This window comes from Protomyctophum parallelum (assembly GCF_964188405.1).
Source record: "Protomyctophum parallelum genome assembly, chromosome: 4".
In the NCBI taxonomy this organism is placed as follows: Eukaryota; Metazoa; Chordata; class Actinopteri; order Myctophiformes; family Myctophidae; genus Protomyctophum; species Protomyctophum parallelum.
The window spans coordinates 17,301,531-17,329,339 of record NC_139700.1 but is presented as its reverse complement, the minus strand read 5'-3'; the positions used below and the strand labels follow the sequence as shown (position 1 = coordinate 17,329,339).

At 43.8% G+C, this 27,809-nt stretch overlaps 1 protein-coding gene across 2 annotated transcripts; it reads right to left on the bottom strand.

The window, feature by feature from the left end:
* Window positions 1–167: 167 nt before the first annotated feature.
* On the bottom strand, window positions 168–25,887 carry fam107b (family with sequence similarity 107 member B). 2 transcript variants are annotated; one of them, XM_083763059.1, is made up of 4 exons: window positions 25,663–25,887; window positions 7,410–7,581; window positions 3,520–3,676; window positions 168–1,746 (listed from the first exon to the last, which is right to left on the bottom strand). In XM_083763059.1, exons 2-4 carry the CDS (start codon window positions 7,535–7,537, stop codon window positions 1,627–1,629), a joined length of 405 nt encoding a protein of 134 aa, XP_083619185.1. In that variant the 5' UTR covers window positions 7,538–7,581; window positions 25,663–25,887; the 3' UTR covers window positions 168–1,626. The 2 variants fall into 2 exon arrangements, with proteins under 2 accessions (XP_083619185.1, XP_083619184.1); XM_083763058.1 differs by lacking the exon at window positions 25,663–25,887 and adding an exon at window positions 9,309–9,466.
* Between the last annotated feature and the right edge of the window lie 1,922 nt (window positions 25,888–27,809).

The window sequence follows — 27,809 nt, the reverse complement described above, 5'->3', positions numbered from 1 at the left end:
CTTCCCTGAAGACTTCGTCGTGGCTTCAAAACGTCACTGAGCAACTTCCATTGAAGTGAATAGCGGGGGGCGGGGCTATCGCTCCTCAATCCATTCTCTAGATATATCATAGCTCTATGGTGAGAATAATGTTTACAGGGTAATGAACATAAGACAGAAATAATGAATAGAACATGTTAAAATATTTATTTCAAATAAAAGGTTGAAGGGGAGAGGGACAAAAAGAATATACTTGTTCCCATGAGAATAACGATAGATCAGTGCTTGTAAACATACAGACTAGAACATTAGGCCCATCACATTCATTCATGTGATCTTAAACTCCACTTGGATATCAAGAACAATATGATTAGAGTTCATTCTTAAAGTTGTGATAGCTCAACATACCGATTGTTTTGCAGTCCGCAACGGGCATTCATCAACCACTGAATTACTGTTCCAGAGAGATTCTGTCTGTATGTCCTGGCGCCATTACAACACAATGATAACCATAGTGGAGTCACGAAGATTAAGGAAGTTTATCAGCACGGTTTGGGTACGTGTGACATTTCAAGGGCCACACAATGATACTTTTTCTTTTATCATAGTACTGTACACACTTTCAAGAATGCTTTTTAACATCTATCAAATCTTTTGTTCATTAAAGCACACAAAAACTGATAGAAAAACTGAAACTATACTCTCACAGATCCGAAGGAGAAAAAAAATAAAATTATTTATTTAGTAACACTTTTATTTGTTTAAAAAACAAACAGAATATATAAAGAAAAGAACACGCCTTGGAATTCTAATATTGCTCAAACTTTCAGAGGAAATGGCATGTTTTGAATTTAAAAAATAATAATACAAAAGACCCTTAAGTGTGGAATACACTACACCCCAATCCACCCCACCCCTCCCCCTTTGTCCTGGCTTCACAAACTAAGCATAAAACAAGCTGGAACAACCAAACGTGTTCTCCCTATATCTGGGCTAAAACCTATGAACATAAATAACAAAAACAAAAACAAAACAAAGCACAGTAATTTGGCTTTTACAATACACAGCTTTGAGAGTCCATCCAGTGTCCACTTTTCCTTCTTCGATTATGAAGATGAAGAAAACAACAACGACATAAACAACATCAACAACTACAAACAGAAAATGACCGCCTTCTGTGGAGAGGGGGAGAGAGAGAGAGAGAGAGAGAGAGAGTGGAGCGGTGAGAGGAAACTCAGTCCATTGTTTGTGTTTGCTTGCATCTCTGTCGCACCTCAGCGGAAGCCTGTTTTCGCCGTCGTCACGGCAGCAATGTACCAACATAAAGGTGTCCGTGTTTATGTCCGTCCTCTGGGGCTAGAGGCGCCGTGTGGCAATGGAATTAGGTGCAAGAAGGGGTAGGTGGGGGGAGGAGTGCTGGTAGTCCAAGGTAGGTAGGGTGGGGGTCTTTAGTCTGTAAAGTTTCAACCCTCGCTTGTGGGAAGAAAAGTCGGGCCAGGGGGGAAAAAGAACCAGGAATTCCATCTCACTCACTCTCACACACACACACACACACAAACTCTCGTACACATGCAGCTCCTGGCGCCTCCATGGCCACGAACACTACTCTCACACGCAGCTGGACCCAAACAACACCCCCTGGGGCCTCTAGGTGGTTCGCTCCTCACCGTCCGCCTCCTGCTTCGTCCTCCGCAGGTTGCTTTTCATCTTGATGAACTCGGGGGTGTTCTCCTGCTCCTCCTCGTTCTTCTGTTGCTCCAGCTCCAACTAGGAAGAACACAGACATGAGGGTCATTCACTGGTTTTCAAACAGTGGTCCGGGGACCACCAGTGGAGGTTCCAGGTTGTCCCCCAGCTAAATGGAGAATTTGTAACCAAATGAAACCAAATGGACCCGTACGGGTCCATTTGGTTTTATTTTACATGCTCTATTGTGTGAAGAGTCTGCCTGTGCTATTAACTAACTCATTAAAAAAAAAACTCCTCTGGTGAAAAGATGGAATTTGCACGATGGCAGGCTCTTAGTCAAATCTGGTCACAAATGTTGGTCCGTGGCTCAAGTGCCAAATAAATAATGAGCCTTGACATGAAAAGGGTTGAAACTTGAAAACCACTGGGTTAATTCACAGGCAGATGTTTGTGTTTATGTACACTACAGCACCGGCGTCATCTCCGGGGGTGCAGAGGCGCAGCTGCACCCAGTGGCATTCTTCTGTTTAGCAGAATATGCACCCACTGTCCTGAATGAAATGTCACGCAGTCACTGTAAGTCACCTTACGGGGGTTGTGCGGCGGGCGCGGGCCAGATAGGTGTTGGGCAAAAGCCGCAAATATGCCCGAAAATATCAACCCTACTGGAAAGAGACATTTACCTGGATCACGTACATTAAATGGTACGTCAATAAGCGACCGCCACAAAGCGACTGCTAGTTGTTTATCATTGATCATGCTGAAATGTTGAAACAAGATGCTGAAACAATTTAATGTTATAGCTGTAATGTAAGGACTCTAGAAACACTTTCCTCGTAAGCGACCGCCACAAAGCGACTGCTTTACCGTTTATCATTGATCATGCTGAAATGTTGAAACAAGATACTGAAACAATTTAATGTGTTCGTTGTGAACTGAAACACTGTGTTCATTAGCAAATTGTAAATAAAGTAGGGGAGAGCCGCCAAGGATGTAACACTTTGCACGTTTCATTTTTTTACTCAGAGATCCGTTTATCTACACATGTAATATTTTCAGGCAACGGACCTACAAATGTCAGCTACCATAAACCACTTCAAGTTATTTTATTTATAAAACAGGTCGGGAGTTATTAAACCGAACGTGGACGCTGTTCCAGTGTTACAATTGCTGCGCATGTCGGATTAATTGTAACGGCATGCATGATAAATGTAACAACGCTAAAAAACATCATTAAACATATCGTTTTCAGCTTAAAGCAATTATATTTCATTGAAGCAACTCCTTAGCATTGTTTTCATACCATAGATGTGATAAGAAAATGTATCAAAAATAAGGGAAATATTAAATAGTATCGGGTGTACCAGTTTGGGCTTTTTTTTTTTTTTGGTCAGAAATACATTGATTAAACAAACGTTTGATTTATTGAGTTGTACAATGTTATACAACCCTACAATAATTTTAGAATACACAATACAATACAATACAATTTTAGAACATATAATATTGGCCAATATGTCAACTGTGTAAATATGACCTATAATGGTATTGAATGGAGCCGGCGTGTGTTACAATTGATCCACTTTTGCAAGTTGTTCTTTGCCGTTGCTTACAGACCAGCACCCACCGCCGTTATAGGAACCTGACGCGCCTGCACTACAGTATGTTCAACTGACCGGCCTACATAGGAACGCTCTCTCTTTGTGCAGAGGTGAACATTGCTCCTAATGTGCTCATTCTTTATGTTTTTTTAGATATAAGCACCTGAATGTGTTGTTCTGTGTTGCAGTGTAACAAAGTCAAATTCCAGTGCATTTTGTTGTAATGAACAGTTTCCTGAATCACATTCACCTGCTCTAGTTTCTGTTGTCGCTTCATGAGCTCGACCTCCAGGTCGCTCCTCTTCTTGTGGGCCTCATGCTCCTCTTTCTGGGCCTTGAGAATCTGCTCCCTCTTCCTCTTCTCCAGAACCTTCTGAAGCTCTGGCTTGTTCTGGGCAGCCAGACCCCTGGGAGAAAAAACGAGCAGCGAGAGAGCACGTTACTATATACAACAAACAACTTAAGTAAATAAAAAACACATAAGAGGCATGCCCTGATATGCCCTCCTGACATGGAGATCTGAAACCACGGTTCCGAATGAAAACGTCAATCGTAGTTTAATGTTGACTTTTCACATCCCAGATTAGTCCAAATTTGTCTGTCTAATCTGTGGTATAGGCACTAGTAGGTTTTATGTGATGATGCAGGGATCATGTATTTTTCTTCTGTAAATACAAACATTTGTAGGGATAAGGACCATATCCACTTCATGCAATCTCATTTAGCCAAGAATAACATCTGTTACATGGACACTGCCATGGTTTAGAAATGCATCGCGACAGAGAGGATTCTTTTTTTGTAGTGAAACTGAACTAAGGAGGACAGGGTCCTTTCTGTACAGTACGGGGATTTCTTAGATGAACTGAAACGTAACGAAGGAGGTGGATGCTGAGGATTAGCCCATAGAGTAATAGAGAAGAGGCAGAAAGCAGAAAAAGATGCTTATATGTGGGAGAAGAAGGTTGAAGCGAGAGAGAGAGACATGCGTCCATCTTCAAAAAACAATGGAAACAAACATCAAAGTTTCAGATTAGGGAGGAACAGTAACGCACACATATGAAGAACCCTAGGCCAATGACCCAGTGTCCTTAAGGTCTACTCTACACAGAGAGCAGCATGAAACCGATTACTCAACTCATTCAAAGAAAACTAGGTTTATTGATTTACTGTCATCATGACAAGGGACTCATGGACTGAGAATGAAGTAGACGGAAACATACTGCAGCTAGTTTGAGCTCAGCACAACAGCGCCTTGGTTGAGGTTAATAAAAAAATAATATATCACACCCGTGTGAACTGAGCGGTGCACACTGCTCAACAACACAGCTGGCTGGCTTGCAGATGTTTGTACTCAGACATACAGACATATAGACATACACACAAGGCCAGTCATTGGTAGCGGTTTGGCACCACTCAAAAAATGCCAACAGTTACATAACCCTCCTCATTGTTCCAATAACAAATAGTTGGGAGTTCATTTTCCACCAGGGTGGTCCCTGCTGTAGTTAAACATGTCCTGGTTTTCAGTGACATGGAGGGAGGGGTCCTACGAAAACACTTTTGCCTCGGCAGGGTAATTAATGTGATTAAGTCAGAGGGAGGAGGTCAAGGTTACTCTCTCATGGCAATAACATCCTCCACTGTGACAAGAAGAGATGCTGCTCTGCTTCTCTCCCTCTCTCTGGCATGTTACATAAGCATTAGACCCCTGACCCCTCCCACTCAAGAGACCCTCTGGCACTCTAGGAAGTTACCTAATACCTAATGTGTATATTATATGCTCAGTCCGAGGACTTTCATAAGTGCCTACTACCCCCCGACTTGTAAAACTGATGTCATGCTTTTCCAGTTTTCCTGTGTGGATATGTGGAATGGAATGTGTACTTTGATGTGTGTGTCAGTCTGCTGCTCTGTGTGTATTGGAGTGTGCTCGACTCGCGCATGGTGTATATGCATAGGAGGGGTCATAACATCGTAGGTAACTAAGGGGGAGGGAGAGACGGACACAGACCGACCCACAGCTGGAGATGGTTTTGTAATCCTGCTTACATAACTTATTTTTTCCCCCTCCCCATCCATCCATCCAGCCGCCCCACCATCCCCCCCCCCCCCCCCATCTCTCTCTCATATATATCGCCGTGACTAATCCACCATGAGGCGAAGCATCCATTGTGTTGCATTACAGCGCAGAGAGCCCAGTCATAACAACATTTACCCCTATTAAACCCACTAGGGGCCGATCTATAGGCCCCCTACTGCACTGTTTCCCAATTCTTTTAGCCTGTGACCCAAAAGAGAGATTAGACATTTGCCCGGGACCTAATCTAGTGAAAATAGCAGATCTACAAGCTCATAACGTGGTGCGAGGCTATTTTCACTACTTCTGAAATACGTTTTCTAATTTATGGAATTTCTTTCATTTTTTGTGTTTATTTATTCATAAAATTACTGGGAAAATAAATCATAAAATGTTGATTTTAATTCATGAAAATTCCAGCATTTTTTGGGAATTTTTATTGAAAACGTTTTTAAGAAATAATAATGAAAATAAAAATAAATAAAAATGAAAACAAAATGTAGGAAACAAAGAATAAAGGGACCCATGAAAATGTGTCTGCGACCCACAAATGTGTTTGGGAACCAGTGCCCTGCTGGGACCCAGCCCATAGCACCCCACCCCGTTGTGCAGTTCAATGACATCACTGCATCTCTTTGGGACAACACGAACGCAATGAAGGGCATTCCTTTCTCTGCCTCGGCTAAAATACAGTACAGCGTACCGTATACTCTCTCTGCTTCGCCTCTGCACTGAGCATATTGTTGTGGTTTCTCTTTTTCATCATAATGCACCTCCGTCTCTGACCTGTGTAAAGCTGAAGCATCCCGTCTGTGATGTAACAGCTGATATGTGCGTGCGTATGTGTGTGTGTGTGTGTGTGTGCAAACATGCGCAAGACTGTGCATTTATGAATGTTATTTATAGCTCAGACTACAGAGCCGCAGGCAAATGCCCATAAGAAAACACACACACACACACGCACACGCACACACACACACACACACACACACACGCACACACAGGTTATGAATGTTAAATGTTCCAGTTTTAATATTGTGCATTCCAGACTTGGGTTGGATCTAAATTTCTTTAAGCGGTTTGTGACGCAGTAATATACTGAAGGTTTTATATAATACCTCTTATTAAAGTTTCATTGCAGAGCTTTACATAACAATGATGCATCCCCCCCTTGGGGTTGGAGGGACCAACGTCAACAGGCTAGATAACAGCATGTCCAGAAACAACGATAGACGGTAGTCTAAAATCATCACTAGACCAGTGGTTTTCAACCCTTTTTTTATCATTTGAGCCACGGACCACCATTTGGTGACATTTAGCCTCTCAGACCCAAAATTAAAGAATATTTTGTTATCAAGATTTTGTCCACAATTCCATGCTGTATTGATACCATTAGAGAGATAACAGGCAAAACGTTGATCAAAATAACAATCCTTCTACATTCTCTAATTGTGTAGACTTAAGTAATGCAGATGCTTAACAATAATTTAACTTTTGAGAGAGTAAAATTTAATTTGAAATGTTACGCCCTCAAGAGATCTATAAGGGTCCATTTGGTTACCAACTCTCCATCATTTAGCTGGGGACCACCTGGAACCTCCCCAAGCATCACTGGTTGAAAACCACTGGACTAGAATGAACCAGGAATACCAAAACGGTCGCCCCCAAAACAGTCACCACAAGATCCTAAAAGTAAAGAATACAAGAACCAGCGTGTGGTCCGTGTAAAAAAAAATAGCGTGTTTTTGGGCCTTCCGGTTACCTGAACCAGTAGTATTAGCTATAAAACCTTGTAAAGAGAGAGAGAGAGAGAAAGAGAGAGAGACAGACAGACAGACAATGAGAGGCATGAGCCAAACTCCAATACTCTCGGCCACTCGCTCACTCACAGTCTCACACTCCAGCATGGAGTGCTATGGTAAAAAGGGTGACCTGCTGAAATGTGAGACCATTACAACATAACACCGCCATGCTGGAGTGATTGAGTGTGAGTGAGTGAGTGGCAGAGATTTGGGGTTATTGGAATTTGGCTAAAGGAGTCACTGGTGTTCCCGAGTTCTGACCTCTTCTGGTTCATGAGTAACTCTCGGTGGAGGTCCTGATGATTGCGGGAGGTCTTGACCGGGTTGATCAGCTTCTTGGGTTTGATGAGTTCATCACAGTCTCCCTCCAGGTAGTCTGGCTCCGCCATGACACTCCTCTCCCGCGACAGAGATAGACCAGGGTCACACGGATCTGCATGCACAGGAAACACTGTCGTTAGAAGATTCAGGGATGCACCGTTGTTAAAAGTAATAAGTATACAAAAACATAAGCTCATAAAGCAGTCTCAGTTTCACCTATGTGAAGTCATTTTAAAACATCATTTAATTTACTCAACTTTTGAAGTAAAGTAGCAAAGTCAAATGTTCACCACAGATAGCATTTGTCGAAACAAAAGTGCACACCAACAGGTTTATGTAAAGTCATCTTTTGTGTGTGCAAAAAAGTTAAGTCAGTAGCGAGGCAATTTTACTTGAATCAGTAACAGATATTTTGTTGATAAAACAGTTTCAACTGTGGAGACTCGAGGGTCTGCCAGGAAAAAGCCACCGGCGCCCACCGTTTAAGTCTCAGACATTTTGTCTGCTTAACTGATTTATATACAAAGGCATGTGTTTCCCAGACAGCTATTATTTCCGCTTAAAGCACAAGTCAAAAAGTTACAGCTAGGTATGCGTATGTAGCCACTAGCCAGGGCTCAGATGTTTTTGCTCGGCTGTATATCAATGAGGTAATCAATGTTGGAATTATGTAATTGTTCCACACCGCAAGGGGAACATTTCATCCTCCTGTCTAATGCTGGCCGATATGGACAAAATTAACCCATTAAGACCTGAGGACCCGATTCTACAAATGTCTCCTAAATCAGTTTTCTGAAAACCCTATGTTTCCATGTCAGTGGTGCTCAAACATTTTCATGTCAAGGACCCCAAATATATGTATTTGGCCGCCGGACCCCCATCTGAATATATGTTGTTCCTGGGAACCCCAAGAAGCAAAGATTTGAGTTAAAACCCTCGCCACGAAAGCATTTATATTCAAAGATTTGTGCCACATTTATATATAAGCTCATTTCTACATAAGCTCACAAAGCCAGTGAGCTTGTAGATTGTCTATTAGCAATTCCAGAACATTAAGTGAAAGTATAAAATAGGGCTTAAGTGATTAAAATCACAGAAGGACAACATCTCAGGATATTATTAATTCCAGACAATATCTAGTCTCATTCATATCACAACATCAATATAATATCTAATATGCCCAGCTCTACTCCTGCCAGATGATGTGAAATCCATATATTACAGCCAAAAAATGAAATCAGCACATCATTTAATAGCATGTATCAAAGCCAGCATTTTTCCTAGTTGCATAGATGCCTGAGCACTGCAAACATTATAAAGCCCATAAATAACTGTGAATGTCTGATGTCTTAAATTAACTACAAAGCACATGCAATAAAACCTTTTATTGCAACTTCAATTAACTTAGTTATTACATTTTATGATACGGTCGGCCACAACTACAAGAGAAATAGGCTATTGTTCTTCAAAAAGAAAAGCATTTACCTGTGCATCGTACTTGATTGAACGGTATAGCCTATTCATGTACCTTACAATCCAAACTGTATTTGTGTAAGCACGTCTAATCGCTTGTCACATCGCAACATTGTACATTCACCTCTGTTCTCCAGACATGTTTTGCTGATGAACAATGCAGACCATCTTGCAAAGAGCACATAATAACCTCATGGTTCCACTTCCAATCTAAAAGAGCACATAACCTCATGGTTCCACTCCAAATCTAAATAAGTCTTTTTTTAATCTGTGTCAATGTCCAGCCTTTAAAAAAATAAAACAATACGTCTTGATAAGATGAATTACAATCACACACTTGCCAATAGCAACTTCTGTTCAACTCACCCTGCAGATGAAAGACGGGGTATCTGAACATAGTCGCCATCTCTGCCGCTACGCACGCGCTTGTCCAATTTTAGGAGAATGATTTGGTGAACGTAGTGAGAAAACGGCTTCTTTTTAAGTGCACCGGCTGCAGTTTGAATGAGTCCTGCACATCAGCCTCCTGCTGAGGTTTGAGAACAGTCTGCCCTGAGCAAGCTTTATTATGGTCCACAGCACAGCCCACTCACATAACACGCCCCTCCCTTCTCCCCCTTCCTATGCATTCACCACTCTGGAGCAACACCTAGGCTTAAAGTGTGCTTCTCTCCAGATTCCACAATATATAGTATTAAGGACAGACTCCTCAGGAGACTTGGTTCAGATCTGAACCCATTTGTTTTGGCGTTAGGAACCTGTTGCGACCGCATGCCATTTCTGACGTTGACCCCAGGCAGGGATCATCCACATGATAGGCATATGCTCTAACCACTACACTTGGGCAGCCCCACAGTGTGTGTGTGTGTGTGTGTGTGTGTGTGTGTGTGTGTGTGTGTGTGTGTGTGTGTGTGTGTGAATACACACACACACACACACACACACACACACACGTGTCTGTGTGTATATATATATATATATATATATATATATATATATATATATATATATATATACACACACACACACACACACACACACACACACACACACACACACACACACGCCTCCCGTTTAATAATTTATTAATTAATTGTCACAAACTTGTCTTTGCACGTGTTGTAGTGTAGTAGACAACATCCCAGAGACCTGGGATGGATCAATTCAAAACAAACAACTCTGTAATGGTCCTTGGGTGCCACTAGAGGGTGACATTCACACACACCACAGAAGTCAAACTATGCCAGTTACATAACAAAGACCCCACCAGATAAACATGGGGTTTTGGCTGCACATAACATAGAACAAAGAACAGTGGCACAAAATGTCCCCAAAAAAACGCACATTATCATCACAATTACCAATGTATTATAATGCTGCAGCAGCTATGAACCAAACCCACTGTAGCACATTCATGGCAGGCAATTACTGGAGTAACTGAGGATATTGCCTACTGGGTAAATTGACATATGCTGTTTTGTAGATGCAGTATGTGTGAGTGTGAGAGAGCGAGAGGAGGGGAGGGGAGGTCAGTGGCACGGCTTGTGATGTAGAGAAAGAGGAGGCTGTGTCTTTTGGCTAGAGTCTGTCTGTCTGTGTGTGTGTGTGTGTGTGTGTGTGTGTGTGTGTGTGTGTGTGTGTGTGTGTGTGTGTGTGTGTGTGTGTGTGTGTGTGTGTGTGTGTGTGTGTGCACACGCGGCCGTCTGTGGGCGAGCGTTATGTGTAAGAGAGAGAGAGCACACGTGCTGGGTGCTTTGGGTACATCAAAGGAGTCCTGTGTTGGTGCTAGTGGCGGGGGGTGGAGGAACTATAACAGTCTTGACGGTGTTGTGAAAGTGTCCGTTAGCTTAACACATCTGCTGCCACTTCCTGTATGCCCCGAGGGAGATGGGAAGTGACATAGGGAGTTCAAACAGCCCCTGCATGCTGCAACCCTCAAATTGAAGCCCAGTTAAAAATCCGGCCTTTTCATCGCTCAGTCGCGCCCATCTAATTTGGTTTTCCTATTCTGTCGCAGCTGGGAGCAGTGCAGACGAATGCGTGTCAAGAGGGAGGGTGTACAGTACATTAGTACACACTGGTCACTGGTCATTCAAAACCCAAACACCTTCCTGTTTGTAGATGGGGTGCAGATCTTGCCTTCACAGGAAACGTAGGTATTTTGTTCTAACACGTGTACGTCTTTGTGCAGAGCCATCTGTACAGTCAGTGACGGTGCAAATCGTGCTTTTTATCCTTACCACTGTATGTGTGTGTCTGTGACTGTTCGTTCCGTGCGTGTTATGGAACACCGTGTTTGGGACAACACTGTCTGATGTTCCAGGAATCTCCATTAAAATGGTTTGTTTATTGGTTTTGGAAGCACACCCCTCTCAGGAGTGCACGCGTGCACGCACTGCACACGCCACACACACGCCCACTTAATGAGCATCCATAAGAGCGAGGACTCCGCCAGCCTCCAGGGAAACAGACGCGGCATTGACGACTCTCTCTAAATGTCTGAGCTGCTGAGCATCACTTCTGTTAAGCAAGCAGAGCCAGGTGAAAAGGCAGGAGAGAGACTCGGGCTCATGGGTCAACTCAACAGAGCAAGATTAAAAAGTGAGGAAGGCACTTGCATGGAGGGCCCTGAATGGCATGGCCAGTGTATGGAACTCCAACCTTCCCCGACAAATCAAACTCAGCTACTTCTATGCGACGGTAGAATCTATTCTCCTATGTATATGGCAGTGAATGCTGGACCCTGAAGCAAACTCTGCAGAAGGCTCTAGACGGGTGCTACACCAGAATGTTACGTGTAGTGCTCAACATCAGCAAGAGTACACATGTTACCAACGAGAATCTGTATGCCGGAATATTCAGGGTGAGCGACAAAATAGCAGCCAGGAGAATGAAACTCGCAGGACACTGCCAAAGACACCAAGAGCTCCCAGCCAGCAAACTGGTCACTGGGCACCGCCCCGGTCATGAGGGCGTCCCATACGAACATGTGGATGTACTCAAGAAAGTTGCAGGAGCGCAAAGCACCAACGAGCTGGCCGGATGTATAGAGAACCGGGATGACTGGAAGCGACGATGGAAGGCTCGTCTGAGGATGACCTAGACTCCTAGAGAGAGAGAGGTGATAAAAGTGATCCAAAGGACATATGCCTAACGCCTAACGTAGTCTAAAAACTCACCTCTTCAGACTCTACGTTAGCCTGTAGCACTTGCACTAGCCTCAACGACCTTACAGGCGTAGGCAAAGGCTAAGCTTATGTAACTTAGATAGCATATTATGTAGACATAGGATTCTAGTATACTCATATAGTTTTAGGGCCTTAGCTTGCTTATGATACTCAATGATGTATTACCATGTGTTGTTCTTGCTTACTACAAAGTCGCTCTGGATTAAGAGCATCTGCTAAATGCATAATATTGGATCTATAAGCTCACATCGCTTCACGGATCGTGTTGGAAGCCTATGTTTATTTCAGTGTACAACATAAGCGTACGATGAAGTATAAATAGCCGATTCCATGCTGTTACCAGAAGTGATAGCCCTCCATATCTGTAGTCTAGCCCCACTCTCTAGGCTGCGTACTAACTTGCGGACAATTAATTGTCTTGGCACACACTCAGATTCATGTTTGATAAGGTCCCAAACATGGTACTTCATCTCATTTTGAGCAGAACAAAATCACACCCATGAGAAGTGAGGGGCGCTAATATATTAAAGTCTAACTCATGTTGCTATGATTAGCTGATGTAATGGTGATGTAATGGGAGGCCTGTGGAGGCTAGCAACTGAAGCAAAGAAAAAGGCTCCAATAATATATTTTTTATATTTTTTAATCAAATCTCTCGTTTCTCATGGATGGCCCAGATGGTAATAATAGCTTTCCTCGAGATATCTCATGGATGGCTTGGATTGGGTTAGGATAGGAGGATCCTCTGTGTACGCCATTCTTCACTGTCGTACTCAGGATCCATCTGACCTTTATGTGACCAGGAGGAGCTGGAGCTCACATCCTGTTGGGTGTCATACATGTCGACAGCTAGTTTTATGGTCATGGGACTAACCAAATGTCCGAGAAAATAAGCAAACTGTCACACATGGCACTGGAGGAAAACAGACCATCTATTACAAATCAGCGGATGACCAGACCAATGTCAATTTTGTTATTGAAAGGGTCTTCTTTGTACTTTTCATTTAAACCTTGTGTTTTCCTGGGTAACCTCTCTAAAATGTATAAATGTAGAGTCCTATGTTTTAATATTGCCTATGGCACATATTGCATGAATTAAAACATGCCGTTATTCACCCATCTATGTATATGCGGATGTGTGTGTGTGTGTGTGTGTGTGTGTGTGAGTCACTTTGTATGTGTGTTTAACTGTTTTTATGGCATAGTGGACAGCATGTGATAGGACGTGTGTGTGTGGTTACTGATCAAACACTTGTTTGTGGCAGAGAGGGTGTGTGTGTCAGAGAGAGAGCGAGCATATCCTTGTTGTAGGTTGCATTAGAGCTAATTGAATGATGGCCTTGGCAGGGCTCGGTACCCACACTACACTGCATTGTTGCATCAGCAATACTTGCTCTGTCCAGCTACAGTGTGACGTAAAATAATAGGCTGCGCGCGCACGCACGCACGCACGCACACACGTTTTAAGTCTTTTCAAAACCAACGCTTCACTGTGCCACCAATTGCAAATTCTGACATCTGACATACACACAACACACACACACCCTTAACATTTCCTCTCAACTGTCATTTTTCAACTGTCACCATAGATAGAGTCACTCACACACGTCATTGATGGAAATAACACTCAAAACAGGAAATACTGTAATACCAACTTAATGACACACTATATGGCTCTCTCATTTCCGTTGTATGTTTTCAAGAATTCAATTGCCGAACCGTCCAAAAGGCACCTAATTTGCAGGTACTATCCAGGAAAGTAGGGGTCATCAAATAAAAAGTAGCAGTAAACAACATAGTACACACACACACACACAGGAGGAAGGGGACAAGAGAAGAATGATAAAGATCTGCACTGAAAGAAGAGTGAGTAGAGTGAGAAAGGCTGAGGAATGGGCCAGAATCAGATCAGACGAAAAATTACGAAACATCGCCAACTACAGTTAGAGTTGTTCAGCATCCCTTTTTTGGAAAATAAAGAAAAGAGCGCGAAAGATGGAAAGAGAGGAGGAGGTAGAGAACAGCTGGTGGCCTGCTCCAGCATCTGACCCCATGTCCTCTATCTCTCTCTCACTCTCACTCTCACACACACACACACACACACACACACACACACACACACACACACACACACACACAGGGGGGCTGGTCATAGCCGGTCAACCATCATTGGCTCCAACGACATGTCTGTCACCAGACCACTCCCAATCTGTCACTAGTGAGCCAGCCAGGATCACAGCCGTCTTGACTGACACGCAGGTGCGGTGCCTCAGCTTAAGACTCAATATCCGTTTTTGGGATGAGTTTGATTGAACATTCCCTGCCCCATTTGCATTTCAATATATCGTTGCTGTCGGGAAGACACCAGTGACAAACCACCCAAATCCATTCTTGAGGTTTTTGATTTTTTTTTGCATAAATCAGTGCTATTGAACACCCTTTACGTCTGTGTGTTCTGTTGGTTAAAAAGAACATTGAACCAATGAAAAGTGGTAAAAAGCGCTTCGGACAAAACCTCTTAACTCCATCGGACCCTCAAACTGTCTGCTAAAGCATCTAACTCCACCACCTCTCTCCCTCTCATGCAAGAAATTGACAATATATTAAAAGTCACAAAAACAACTCAACTCAACTCAACCCGTGTGAAGTGAGGTGAGCTCTCATCATCGTACATCATCATGACGTAAAATAGACACTATGCCCTTGCTCAGATCCTATGTAAAATTATCCATTCATTGTCAATGAGAATTTAATGTTTGTGTAGGATGGATGGATGGAAATCTACACTAATAGCTGAATATAGAGGCCGGGGGGCTAGCGCCCCTCAAAAATATAAGGTTTTTTTTTCATTTCTTAAAAAAATAAGAATTCCTGAAAAATGAACATTTTGTACTTCAGTGGTTTCTTCCCGACATCAGAGATATAATAAAACATGAACCTAGCAAAAGATTGTTCCCATCAAGAGGAAATTATGGCAAATATTCTAGCAAGTCAATTTGCCCGCATACACTTGCCTGTTCATACACTCTCTCTCTCTCTCTCGTCCACTCATTCACTCTCCCTTTCATTCAGCCAGATCCCATGTCTCTCCCATGCACACAGATGGGAGGGCGGCCCACCCCTCCAGGGACATTACGTCATCAATACCCCTAAAGCAAGCCCCACACCCACCTTCCCTCCCTCTCTGACACACACACACACACACACACACACACACACAGAGCAAGAACACTCAGGGCTTTTGGTTAGTCTGCGACTCTGCGTGTTAATGAAGCGGTCATTTAGCCATAAAGTGGAGAGGCCCTAATTAAAACACAACGATACATGGCCTTTAAACTGACAGCTGCTGGGGGATGGGGGCCAGGGATGAAGGGCGAGAGAGAGAGGGCCAGCTTGTGACGCCAAGCGCATGATGTCCCACGTCGAGTCCGCACCGCGCATTTACATAAATCATGTAGACGTGTACATACGTATGTTTGCATAAGCTTTGCCCCCAACAAACATCCGCCCGCTGAATTTGTATCCACGAGTCAAAAAGGGTTTAATGACCCGGCCTCTCCGGCTTATTAGGCCCAATGACCCTGTCAGTACCTGCCCCGGATATAAACCAAGAAGACAAGCGCTGAATTCCAGAAGAACTGTGGTAGAAAGTTAGAAACATCCACTATGTAAAACGTATGTGTGCCCGTCTGCCCGACCGACTGCCCGTACACATTTAGAACAGACTATACCTGGAAATTAAGGTCCTAACTGGGCCCGGCCTGGCTAATTAGTATAAAGTTATGCCCGTTCTTGTGGGGGGGGAGGGGGGGGGGGGGGTACAAGAAAAGATAACACTGCATGGTATGTATAGTATACCTACCCAGTCTCACCCAAACACAGAGAGATAGCACGGAATTGCAATTCTTTACATACACGCCTAGAACACCCCCAAATCTGTACATATGACACTGAAATCCTCCCCACATAGACAATGATGGAGGAGGGGCGCCGTCTTCAGCCACGGGAGACACCACAGAGCTGCGAGTTGCCGTGTAGAGCATTGCGAAGTTCGGTAGAGCTGACTGAACAGAAGAGAATAGAATAGTAAGTAATGTCAAACCCGAACCCACCCAGCCACAGTGAAATAGCACTTCCATATTAGTGAAAGTCGCGGTCAAAACAGTAGTTGTGTAATATGTACAGATTTTAGAGTTCTCTATTCTGTTCGCTATTTCGCTGAATTTCTGTGAGATGGAGTTGAGTATACTGTACAGTATTTGGGTCAGGAGAGACAGAAAGAAAGACAGAGACAAGAGGGAATGTAACGGTTCAGCGAGAATATGCTGGGGGTTTGCGTTTTGGGGGTTGTGGTCTGTTTCTTATTTCCTGCCTGGGAGAGGGGAACGGGCGCCTGGAACGGAGCAAGGTTGAGCAGTACTAGTTAACTCTCGACAGTGTAAAAAAAGGATCCATTTGTACACACTCTGAGTCATATGAACACTCTGGCCGGTTGCTGTGTGTGAGAGCGAGGGGGAAAGAGCAGCTGAATCCTGGCGAGGCTCATCATCACTCACTGACCTCTGAGAGCTACTCGAGAGCTACTCTCCATATAATGTCGTCACCGAGGGAGACCCTGGGTTGCGGGAAATTGTAAGTGGGGTGTTAAAGGTTCATAACACCCACACCATGCCTACGTACATACAACACAAAATATTATGTTTTCTATAGCTTTAGCTGTGCAGTGTGGACTGTATGGAGGTAAAACGTTGCTGCATCTCTCTTCATAATTAAGTATATTGTGTGTCCGGCAACAGTACCCCACGATACATATGACAGGCATTTCACTGCGAGGGCAACACGAAAATATTTTTTTTATAAATCATGTTCAACCATTCATCAACGGTTTACTTTTGTGTGATTTTCCAGCGACCACAAAAAGAAAATCACTGATGTTACAAAACAAACTTTAAACGCCTATCCTAAGCTGAAGCCATTGTGATTGTCTCTCATGCACACGTCCATGCCAGAGTTGAATAACATATTTGTTTTCTCTGTGACAGGTGAAGAGGGGTTGAATGGGCTGAACGTGAAAACAAGCTATTAAACGCTTACAAGCAAGGAGAGCTGTTTGTGAATGGCTGGATTTTATCTTTACGTGTGTGTGGGGGGGGGGGGGGGGGGGGGGGGTTCATACTTCATATCATTCCCTTTTGTGTTGTTATCTTGCATGTTCATCATATTATGTAAATAGGTTAACAATATGATAATGATCATACAGCCTTAGTGCATAGCACGCTCTCCTGATGGTATAGGCCAGGGCCTGTGACATGTTGGTGTCATGTACATAATTAAAACCACATGATTTATTGAGGTATATGTTTCTGGTGCTGACCAATACAGCCTTGGCAACAGCAATGGTGGGGGAAACAGTGGACAGTGCTACTGAACCACTGTCTGCTTTCCTCCACAGAACTTTCACAGCTGGTTGAACAACACTCTGCTCTAATTACTTTGGTTTTGAGGAGTACGCTGCTCTGACTGGCTAGTAAGTTGTTTTGCATATTATTTTAACAAGATACATGGAGGCTGCCATTTATTTCAGTATAAAAACATAGCAATGTATTTGCCATTGTTGACCTGCATTTTTGCCATGAAGATAATTGTGTAAGTGTTGTTGCTGTTGCTGTTTTCACTGTTGTTTGAGACCGAAGACAAATTTCCACACGTGGACAATAAATGAAACAAACTAACTGCCGGTAACTAACTAACTAACAAGTTGTCAGCACTGGTTATGCAACACTTTTTAAAACGCAGAAGGCATATGGATGTGAAGTATGGTCTACAATAAAGGACATTATGCAAGTGACTGTGTGTTGTTGTGGAATTCTGTATCAATTTGACAATATTGATGAGGTAAATTGGAGTCGAGACAGTATTCAAGCTGGTGTTGTTTGGTGATGTTTATGTACAGTAGCTCTGGTCCATATCCCTAATGCCCTTGCTGCTCCTTGAATTAATTAAGGCTTGACTTGCAGCCTCTCCTCTGTAGCGAAAATAAAAAGAACGTTTTCGACACCAATACAAAGACAGGTTGTGTCATTACAAAGCCTACTTTCCTTAGTGGAGGCACTCCACCACACGAATCAAATTAACTTTTTGGCCAGAAAGAGATTTTTTTTTCACCGGAAGGTTTTCTCCGAAACAAAATGGAAATGCAGTACAATGCAGTCCGACAGCCAACAGTGGCTCCCCCAGCAGCTGTATTCATTAGCCAGCCCTAAACACAGGAACTGGAGCTGAATCAATAGATTAAATAGTAATACATGTAATTGAAAGGACAGTTGAGATGTGTGCGTTTGTGTGTATGTGCAGTCGCGCACGTGTGTTATGTGTGTAATAGACAGAGATATAACAAGAGACAAAATGTGAATTCCCCCTTCTTAAAATTTTGGATTTTTCTTCATATAGAACAGCACTTCTTTTTTTTTAACAAATACCGTGGTATAGATAGAACATCAAGATAGCTTGAGTGTCTAATGCTATGGACAGTGAACCTTTTGCCATTAATCTCTGTGGGAAGTATACCATTGAAACATGTCCCGGTTTACAGCCGGTTACTTCGTACTAATTATTGAGCAATGTTATTTTTTTTAGCTTTTGCTAGGGCTCCTGTCGCTGCATGTTGCGAGAAGAGCCCTGGGAGGCCACAGAGGCAGATTACACAATGAATGGGACAGGCACAGACACCACGTTGAGTCACCCCACGGGAATGTGATGAACCTGCAAACTCCCATTATTGAGCTGGAAAGCGCGCCCCCCCCCCCCCCCCCCCCCCCCCACACACACACACACACACACACACACACACACACACACACACACACACACACACACACACACACACACACACACACACACACACACACACACACACACACACACACACACACACACACACACACACACACACACACACACACACACACACACACACACACACAGGTGTTTACATACAAATGACATATGGATGTCATTTGGATACATACTAATCTGTACCAGTCTTTAAAAATAAAAAAAATAAACAAACGAATGAAAGTGCTTATGCTGGCCTGACCAAGGACTGGTGTGTGTGTGTGTGTGTGTGTGTGTGTGTGTGTGTGTGTGTGTGTGTGTGAGTCTGAGGTCACAGCTGCCAGTCAGATACAAAGGCTGTCCTATAGCCCAACTATACTCTCCATACAACTGGCAGTGACAATTGTTCACCTATATACGGTATGTTGGTCTGAGGGCAACAGTTGTGGTGTGACAGGCGTGTGAGTGGGGGGGGGGGGGGGGGGGGGGGTGGGGACGACTGTAGTGCCACATATGCCCTTACAAGGACAAATACATCTTAACAAGATCCAAAGTTATAGATCTACTATATCTAATAACTTTAATGCTCTTTAAGTCTCTGTACGACTGGAATCCATGTAACTCGAGAACCGTTCACCCCCACAGACTCGACACACGTGTTCCGCACCCCCACAGGGAGTGCAGTGTTGAGTTGGTCGGACCACCGGTTGTCCAGAAACGCCACAAAAGGCCTCTGCCGGGCCACAAAAGACCTCTGCCCGGGCCAGACTCCATATTTGGACATGCCTGACAAAGAACTGTTTGACATCATTCTGACGTCTGCATAGACTCCATATTTGGGCATGCCTGACAAATAACTCCATATATGGGCATAAAAGGGACACAGACATAATAACTGGGAGGGGCATGCATTTCCAACTTGCATCATTCCAAGTAGGCCCAGTGTCGAGTCGGTCGGACCCACGGTTGTCCAGAACCAGCACAAAAGGCCTCTGTCCGTGCTCTGGACATAGGCTGGCCTGTTCTGACATGACAACACTCCATATTTGGACATACCTGACACAGAACTCCATAGGAATAAAGGGACAGAGAGACAGATAAAGGACACAGACAGATGGGTGGAACAGGTACTCTGACACGGGTACCGGTCTAGTGTTTCATCCATTCTGTGTGGATTCCTGTACCCACACACAGTATTATTTAGTGTATTATAATTGAATATAAATATTTCTTTTTATTTATTTATTGTTTAATGTGCCTCCCGGTGACGCTATAAATGTTAAAAGGGCATTAATTGTTCTTCAACGTAGTGGAGGAAGTTTCACAGCAATCGGAAAGCCGAGTTCATGATTTGAGGCATTTTGTTCAAAACGGGCCACACCTGCAAACTTTAGATATCAATCTTAGCCAACCACCATAGAATATTTTAAAATAATTCACACCTGTGTGAAGTGAGGGGCACTCTTATCATTATACGTCATCATTCATCATACATGATATGTCATCAATGTTTGTGTACACACTTTAGTCTTCAATGATTGTGTTTACACAGACCCTCAAAGCTGGACAAAATCACAGACCCTTCTTGATCACATGACTATAAAGATATTGTGTACCGATTTGCATGATATTTTGATCAAATCTGAAGGACTAATATAACAAAAATGTGTTTTGGATAAGTGGACCTCCTGGTGGCAGTATAAGAGGCATTTGAAAAATGCAAGGCAGATGTTTTTCGTTGGCCTCTAGAGAGTGTGCAATTACAAACTTCTGATCTGTGCAGTTATAGGTAAAAACGCGACTTGGCCTCTTCCTGAGCCAAGTGGGAATGTGCATGCACAGTTTCGTTAAAATCGGACGCTCATGTTCATGATTTGTGGCATTTGGTTCTAAACAGGCCAGTCGTGCAAGCTTTAGGTGTCAATCGTAGCCAATCAGGGTGGCATATGAAAAATGAAATGGATACGTGTTGATTACCTGACTGTGGAAAAAATGCATGGCAAAGGTTTTTCCATGGCATCTACGGAATGCACATACAAAGTTTTACACAGATCACTGCAGTTATATAAAAACATGAATGGGCCTGTTAGCGCCATGCACCATGAGGATGATTTGAATTAATTAAGTGGCATTTCTTCCTCTGCCTAGTAGGAAAGTCTGTGGAATATTTCACGGAACTCTGGAAGGCAATCTTAGCCAATCGGGATGGAATATGGACAATTGGACAGATCCTTGTTGATTACATGACTATAGACTACGAATTTGCGTGATGTATGGATAAAATCTGTAGTGAGTAGTATGTATAGAATCTGTAGGGAGTAATATAAAAAAGTATTCCAAAATTGGCGAGGCAATTTGGGGCAGAGGTTCGGAGTTGGGAGTGTATGTGCACACTGCACAGTTTGGCAGCGACCGGGTCAACGGTCCCGGGAATTAGCTTTTCACAGACAGACGGAAACACGGATGGAAGTACGTCGTGCAAAACATAATCTCTCCCCATGCCTTCTCTCTCCCCATGCCTTCGGCCTGGTGGAGACAAAAACAGTTTGGTTTTATGAACGTGAAGAATCCTTTAGCCATAATAGAAACCTGCTGTTGAACAATGCTTTGTGTTCTGCTGTGATGTGTGAGACAGACCCCTATATAAAGACAGGAAAAAGCCAGCCCCACTCCATCATCCATTGGCTGAGCACAGCTGGGAGTCCCGCTCTCATTGGCAGAGGAGCACATTGGGAAGGATTAGGGAGAGTCTCCTTTGTTTACATGCTGGTACAGAAAAAAAGGATGATAAAAGGAACCCCAATAACAACTGTTACCTCGGGCAACCAGGCGATCTCCTGTTAAAGACGGACGGACACGTGGGAACACTGACAGAGCGTGTACACTCACGCGCACAGACATAGATAACGAGGTAACCAGGTGCCCCAGAAACAGAGTCTTTGTTCTCAATAATCTATCCTTTATGTGCATACAGACAGAGCCACTTGAGAAGCTTGCACGAGCACACACATACTATATACTGTACATGTGTGCACCCTCAATCGTGCATGCTCCGCCATTGCACACACACACACATGCAATTCTATGAATACCTTACGGGACAGCTGGTAATCATAGGGTTTCGTGGCACGGTAAAACTTTCCGAAGCCATTACGAGTGTGTACTCTGCAACTTCGTCTGACCTCAGGCAGCAAAGATGTGGCTCCGTCTTTCCACAAGATCACGTCCGCATGCTCTCCTCTCCTCCTCTAATAAGACAAGTAACATCATACGTCTTGATTCAGACTCATACTAGGAGCTTAATCCAATTCAAGTGATCTCAAGACTCCTACTCTTCCCTACATTTCAACCCAACAAGACCCGAAACAGGACAGCAATTACTGCGTGATCCATTCTCTTCTATGACTACATGAGAGTGTGTGGCTCCGTAATGGTACTTTATTGTGATTGAAGCTCTTGCAGAACAGAGAGAAAATCAATGGGATGCATTGGAGTAGCTGTGCGTGTCTGTGTGTGTGTGTGTGTGTGTGTGTGTGTGTGTGTGCATGTACACAAACTAGTGCGTGTAGCGTAGGTATGCGTGTATGTTTACTGTGTGCATGCAGCATTACTCTTTGTTCTATGATCTAAGTCTTGTATATGGACCACATGCGCCTCAAGTCCTAAACATGCTCAAACAAAGGAAAGTCAACATCTAGACATGTCTGACTGACACTGTACAGTACGTCTGATGCCGCGGGGCAGTACGTACCCCCTGGCTGGCTGGCTGTCAAGAAATTCAATACCTGAACTGTGACAGCATGAGCTAAAAACCATGGCAACAAAACCACAACGTGGTGTAAACAGGCCCTTTGTGCTGTTGGTGGAAGTCTGTGATTTCATCACTGCTGTGTGCATTGCATCATTGGATTATTCAGTCCAGATGAAGAGGCGCGCAGAGTACGAAACCTATTGTTAGTACTAGTAGAGTCCAATCGATGTATCAGTTTGCCTGATAATCGGTTATTTTACTTTTTAATACATCAGTGTCGCCAGATTCGTCAATTATGCAACCGATGAGCCGATATGTCCCGATCTTTTACCACTGTCCTCATTTTGGGCCCATTTCAGGTCGACAATTTTTTCCCTAATCTAACAGATCTACAAGCTCACATATGGCAAACTCTGATGCTGGCATTCAACATTCAAAGCAACCAAAGGTATGCCCCCCCCCCCCCCCCAAGGCCCAAATAGCTTGCAAGTATAAGTTAAGTAAGTTTAAATGTGCGTGCCACTCTGGATTAAATTGTGTGTGCGTGCCACTAAACATCTTAAGATACTGAAGTATGAACCAAGATGTCAGCAAGCTGCTGCTGCAGTACACATGAAAGAAACTCAAACTTACTAAATGCACTCACTACTCATACACAGCAATTAGTGGAGAAATGTTTACAGGCGGATGCAACAAGGCAACTGTAGTCTCTTACTAGCCTACCTATGATTTGAAAAGTGACGCATGCACGCACACACGCACACACAGTAATAGTGCAGCATGGGCTTGATCTAGGCTTGGGCTCAGTACATTCTGCTGACTAATGAAGTCTGTGGGCACAGACAGAGCAACACTGCTGATGGATAAAGACCACCAACTCCTGTGGCTGTCTGTATAACCCCCCCCCACACACACACACACACACACACACACACACACACACACGGCCTAAAAACCTTGGCTAAACTTTAGTAAACATTAATGGCTGTGATACGCTACTTTATTACGTGGACAGATAACATTTAGATAGGGAGTCAGTGGGACACGGAGTGGACACATTCCACTGACTGGTGTGACATTCCATTCCACAATGTGCACATTCCATTCTAGAATGGAGCCGTGCACACATACTTTAATTGTCATGATTTGTCCTCCTTGGAGTCCAATATAGGAACAGAACATGCCAGGACGTTCCATAATGCTTTCCCCCAACCCCACCCCACCCCACAGTCTGTGTGTGACAGTATCAGCTCTTTACGGGAAGTAGAGAGGCAGCAAGAGAGACAGAGAGCAGGAGAAAAAGGAGAGGAGGAGGGGAGTTCAAAGATCAGAGAACAGATGTAAATCGTTTTGCAAACTCCCCACCAAATGACTAACACATGTGCGGGGCCTTTCCCCTCCTCTCCACTCCACACACACTCATACTCACTATTTGGCTCTATATACTGAGAGACAGGGCAACTTACTCATTCATAGCATTACTCTTTGTCACTTTCTCTTTCCTTTGAACACCCCATATCATTGAGACTAGACCGGTGCCCGGCTGTAGAGCACCGAGTCGGTAACGATGGAAGTTGAAGATCCATGCCCCACACATGGAGGGTCCCAGGGCAGGGGCCCTGTCGAGAGCCCAGCCTTTTGTTGGCGGTTCTGGACAACCGTGGGACCGACCAACTCGACACCGGGCACTGCACTCCCTGTGGGGGTGTGGAACGCGCATGTCGAATTTAAAGTCGGTGGGGCGAACGGTTCTAGAGTTACATGGATTACAGCCGTACACACAGACAGAGACATGGTGCATTTATAGTCACAGTTAGATCTGGGTACAATTCTGTTTACACCTTTCACCCAGCAAATCCCCCCCACAACACACACGCACACAAACACACAGCACATACTTGTGATACTACTAGAAGACTCTAGTCTAGCCCTATATAGTTAAATATTGGCAGCAACTACCTGCCTAGACTAAGATTTAGAGTCTCGTAGATATATTTTATCGATTCTGTCATTTTCAATCTGTCAGAATCGATAAAAAACATCTACGAGAGTCTAAATCTTAGTCTACTACCTGCCAATCTTTTTGAGTTTTAACAAAGCAAACTATTTCATAATAGCACTGTATAAACTTTATCCTTATACAGCTGAGCTGACATCCTTGTTATATCAACGACAACACACCCCTCCTGGCCTCCTTCCTCACTCTAGGGGTGACAGTTCACTTGGGAGACATTTCACTGATGACAGTACAGGCAGTGTGTGTCAGAGTGAGATGATGACTAAAGCCATGTGTTTTATCGGAGTGGTCATTAATGTTGTCATGGCTGGCTGCGCTGTTATTCTTACATACGCCATGAATTCAAACCAGAACTAACACGAACCCAGTCACCTTTTTAATCTAAACGATTCTCTCATAATGAAATGACCCAATTCAAAAACAAAGCCAGAAGCGATATCATTCTGTTCTTCTCCTCCTTAAAAAAACTGGTTATGAACTCAAAGACAACACAATAGTGTCCGCACGTGTATGCTGTTCAATGAATTATACCAAGCAATCTCAGTTTGTCTGTCCCGTCGGTCAATCGTGAGCTGCAAGCAACAAAAGAAAACAAGGGAAGGTTGAGTTTATTTTTCTCTGCAGCCAGCCAGTCTCGTGCGGTTGTTTCTCTTCTTACTTTCGGTCAGATCGGGGGGTCCCTATACTCCCTAGCCCCTTTTGGAACCCTCGGTTATACCTTTTCTGTATTTCCAAAATACAGAAAAGGTGTAACCGAGGGTCCAGAAAGGGGCTAGCACTAGGGGGGGTCCCACTGTCCCACATGCACTGTCTGGGCCGACGGGACAGACAGATAATAGCAGAACGTGCTGCTTTGTTGTTGGTGCGCTCATGAAACAATCATAGGACTAACACACGCACACACACACACACACACACACACACACCTACCTCAAACTCGATCCCGACGACACTTTTTCCAACTCGGCTTCTTTCTTTAATAATATTCAAAATGACAAAAAAGTGTTTGGAGCCACATCGGCGCGTCTTCTGTTCTTCTCCCTCCCGAATGAATCACTTCTTGGGATAATATAATAAGGTGTGTCTGCGTCTCTCGAATTATTTTCTATTCTCCCTCTCGGATTGGAAAGTGTTCAATAGCTACTAGCACACACACACTCACAGTCTCACACAGTCACACACACTCTCAACCAGGACCCATAGAAAATGTAAATGAATGCTGGATCATGGGAGGGCTGATTGTGATGTCACGTCCAGGGGCTCCTCCCTCTAGACGGGGGAGACCCCCTCGCACTGGGGCGGGGCGTGCACGGATACACGCACGTGTAACATTAAAGGACAACTTTAGTTTTTTTCAACCAAGGTTCATGTTTTAGGTTGTTATTAGATAAAGTAAAAGATGAGTGTTATTTATTTTCATTTGCTGCTTTCTTTCATTTTAGGGATTTTAGCTGTTTTTGACAGGGGGGCGGGGGCATTCGAGCATTGGGCTAAATATGTATTGTTTTACACAATTTTATGGTGATTTATTTTTTTATTATTTACTATAGTCCCAATAAACCCCAGGAAATTACATCTGGCCACAGAAGATCACAGGATCTACTGAATGTGAAGGTAGTCTACTGGGGGAAGGCTTATACTGAGTGTATATAGGCTCAATATGTCAGTTTGTCACATTCAATAGATCCTGTCTGAAGCCTAGTTTTAAGGGCCTTTGAGGTGCTGTGGTACCAGGAGGTGCATGTATAGTCAAAGAAACATTGTATGAGGGCTCCTGTTAAGGTCTTCAAGGTGTTTTTGTTGACCAGTGAGGAGATCCTTTAAAGGAATCTAGTCTTTGGTTGACTTTTTTGATTACGTTGGTGGCCGAGACTAGCAGTGCAGAGTCATCTGCGTACAGGAACAAGTTGCAATGTGAAGTTGCAATGTGACTTTCTAAATACTTCCTTAATATCAACGAAGTCCACACCCACAACACCAGAGGGAGTTCAACAAACCATGTGCAACCCAGATTTGGCACAAACAAGGGACTAAATCAATTTCGCTCCTATGCCACCAAAATGTGGAACGCCCTACCAACAGCCAGTAAGACTCCTTCAAAACTGCTCTCAAAGGGCACCTACGGACGCCTGCAATTCCAAACTGCCCCCGTAAAATCTGAATCGCCCCACCCCACCCCCTTCCCCCCTTGTTTCTTTTCCCCTTCAATCAATCAATCAATTCTCCTGTAAACTACTACAGTACACCTTACCATTATGGACATTTCCAACAAAGCAGATAATTTTTAATTGCTGGCTTTGATTCAAAGAGAACATCATGCAGTCTCTATTTCCCCTCCTGGCTTTTGTGAGAGCCGAGGCGGAGGCTCTCCTCCTGAGCATTCATACTGATAAAAGAGTAATCTTCTTACTAATGACCAGGGGATAAGCTTATCCACTATCCTTCTGTTCAATGTCCTCTCCATATTACCACACACACCAACACTGATCTGACACTTGTGCAATCAGGTCTCCCATGGAAGAAACACTGGGCAGTAACACTACACTTCCAACCATCACCATACAGACTAGTCCATAATACTACATATTATGGTTTTGAGGAAGGATCTATTAACATCCCAAGATAGCCAGAGTCCGGAAAACAAAACAAAACAATTAAGTTCATCACAGGCTACTAAGAATTTGCATCAGCGTGTGGTTCAGTACAGACAACTGTCAATTCAACAAATATGAAATAATATGCATACGTCTGACACAGCAGACAAGCATGACAAGCAGAGTGCAATGGGATATTTAAAATACATACATAGACATCCTGTGTACATCCACACAGGAAGACAGGCCTATAGTTACTTCAGGCCAGTGATTCTCAATGTGGGGTCCGGGGACCCAGAGGGGTCCTTGAGTGGCTTCCAGGAGGTCCACAGCAAAATGAGTTAATAATCGCCTCAAAATCGGTTTAACCGGCCCAGGCCGTAGCGTAACGGTCTGGGCACCGGACTGGTGATCCAGTCGCGGTGTGCCGCGGGTTCGACTCCCGAACCCGACACGGCCTTTGCCGCATGTCATCCCCCCATC

Excerpts from the sequence above, each read along its gene's own strand:
- fam107b (XM_083763058.1), bottom strand. The coding sequence starts at position 9,348 with ATGGCGACTATGTTCAGATACCCCGTCTTTCATCTGCAGG. Across the intron at positions 7,582-9,308 it reads CCCCGTCTTTCATCTGCAGG|ATCCGTGTGACCCTGGTCTA; the intron begins GTGAGTTGAACA and ends CTGTGCATGCAG. Across the intron at positions 1,747-3,519 it reads GACAACAGAAACTAGAGCAG|TTGGAGCTGGAGCAACAGAA; the intron begins GTGAATGTGATT and ends TGTTCTTCCTAG.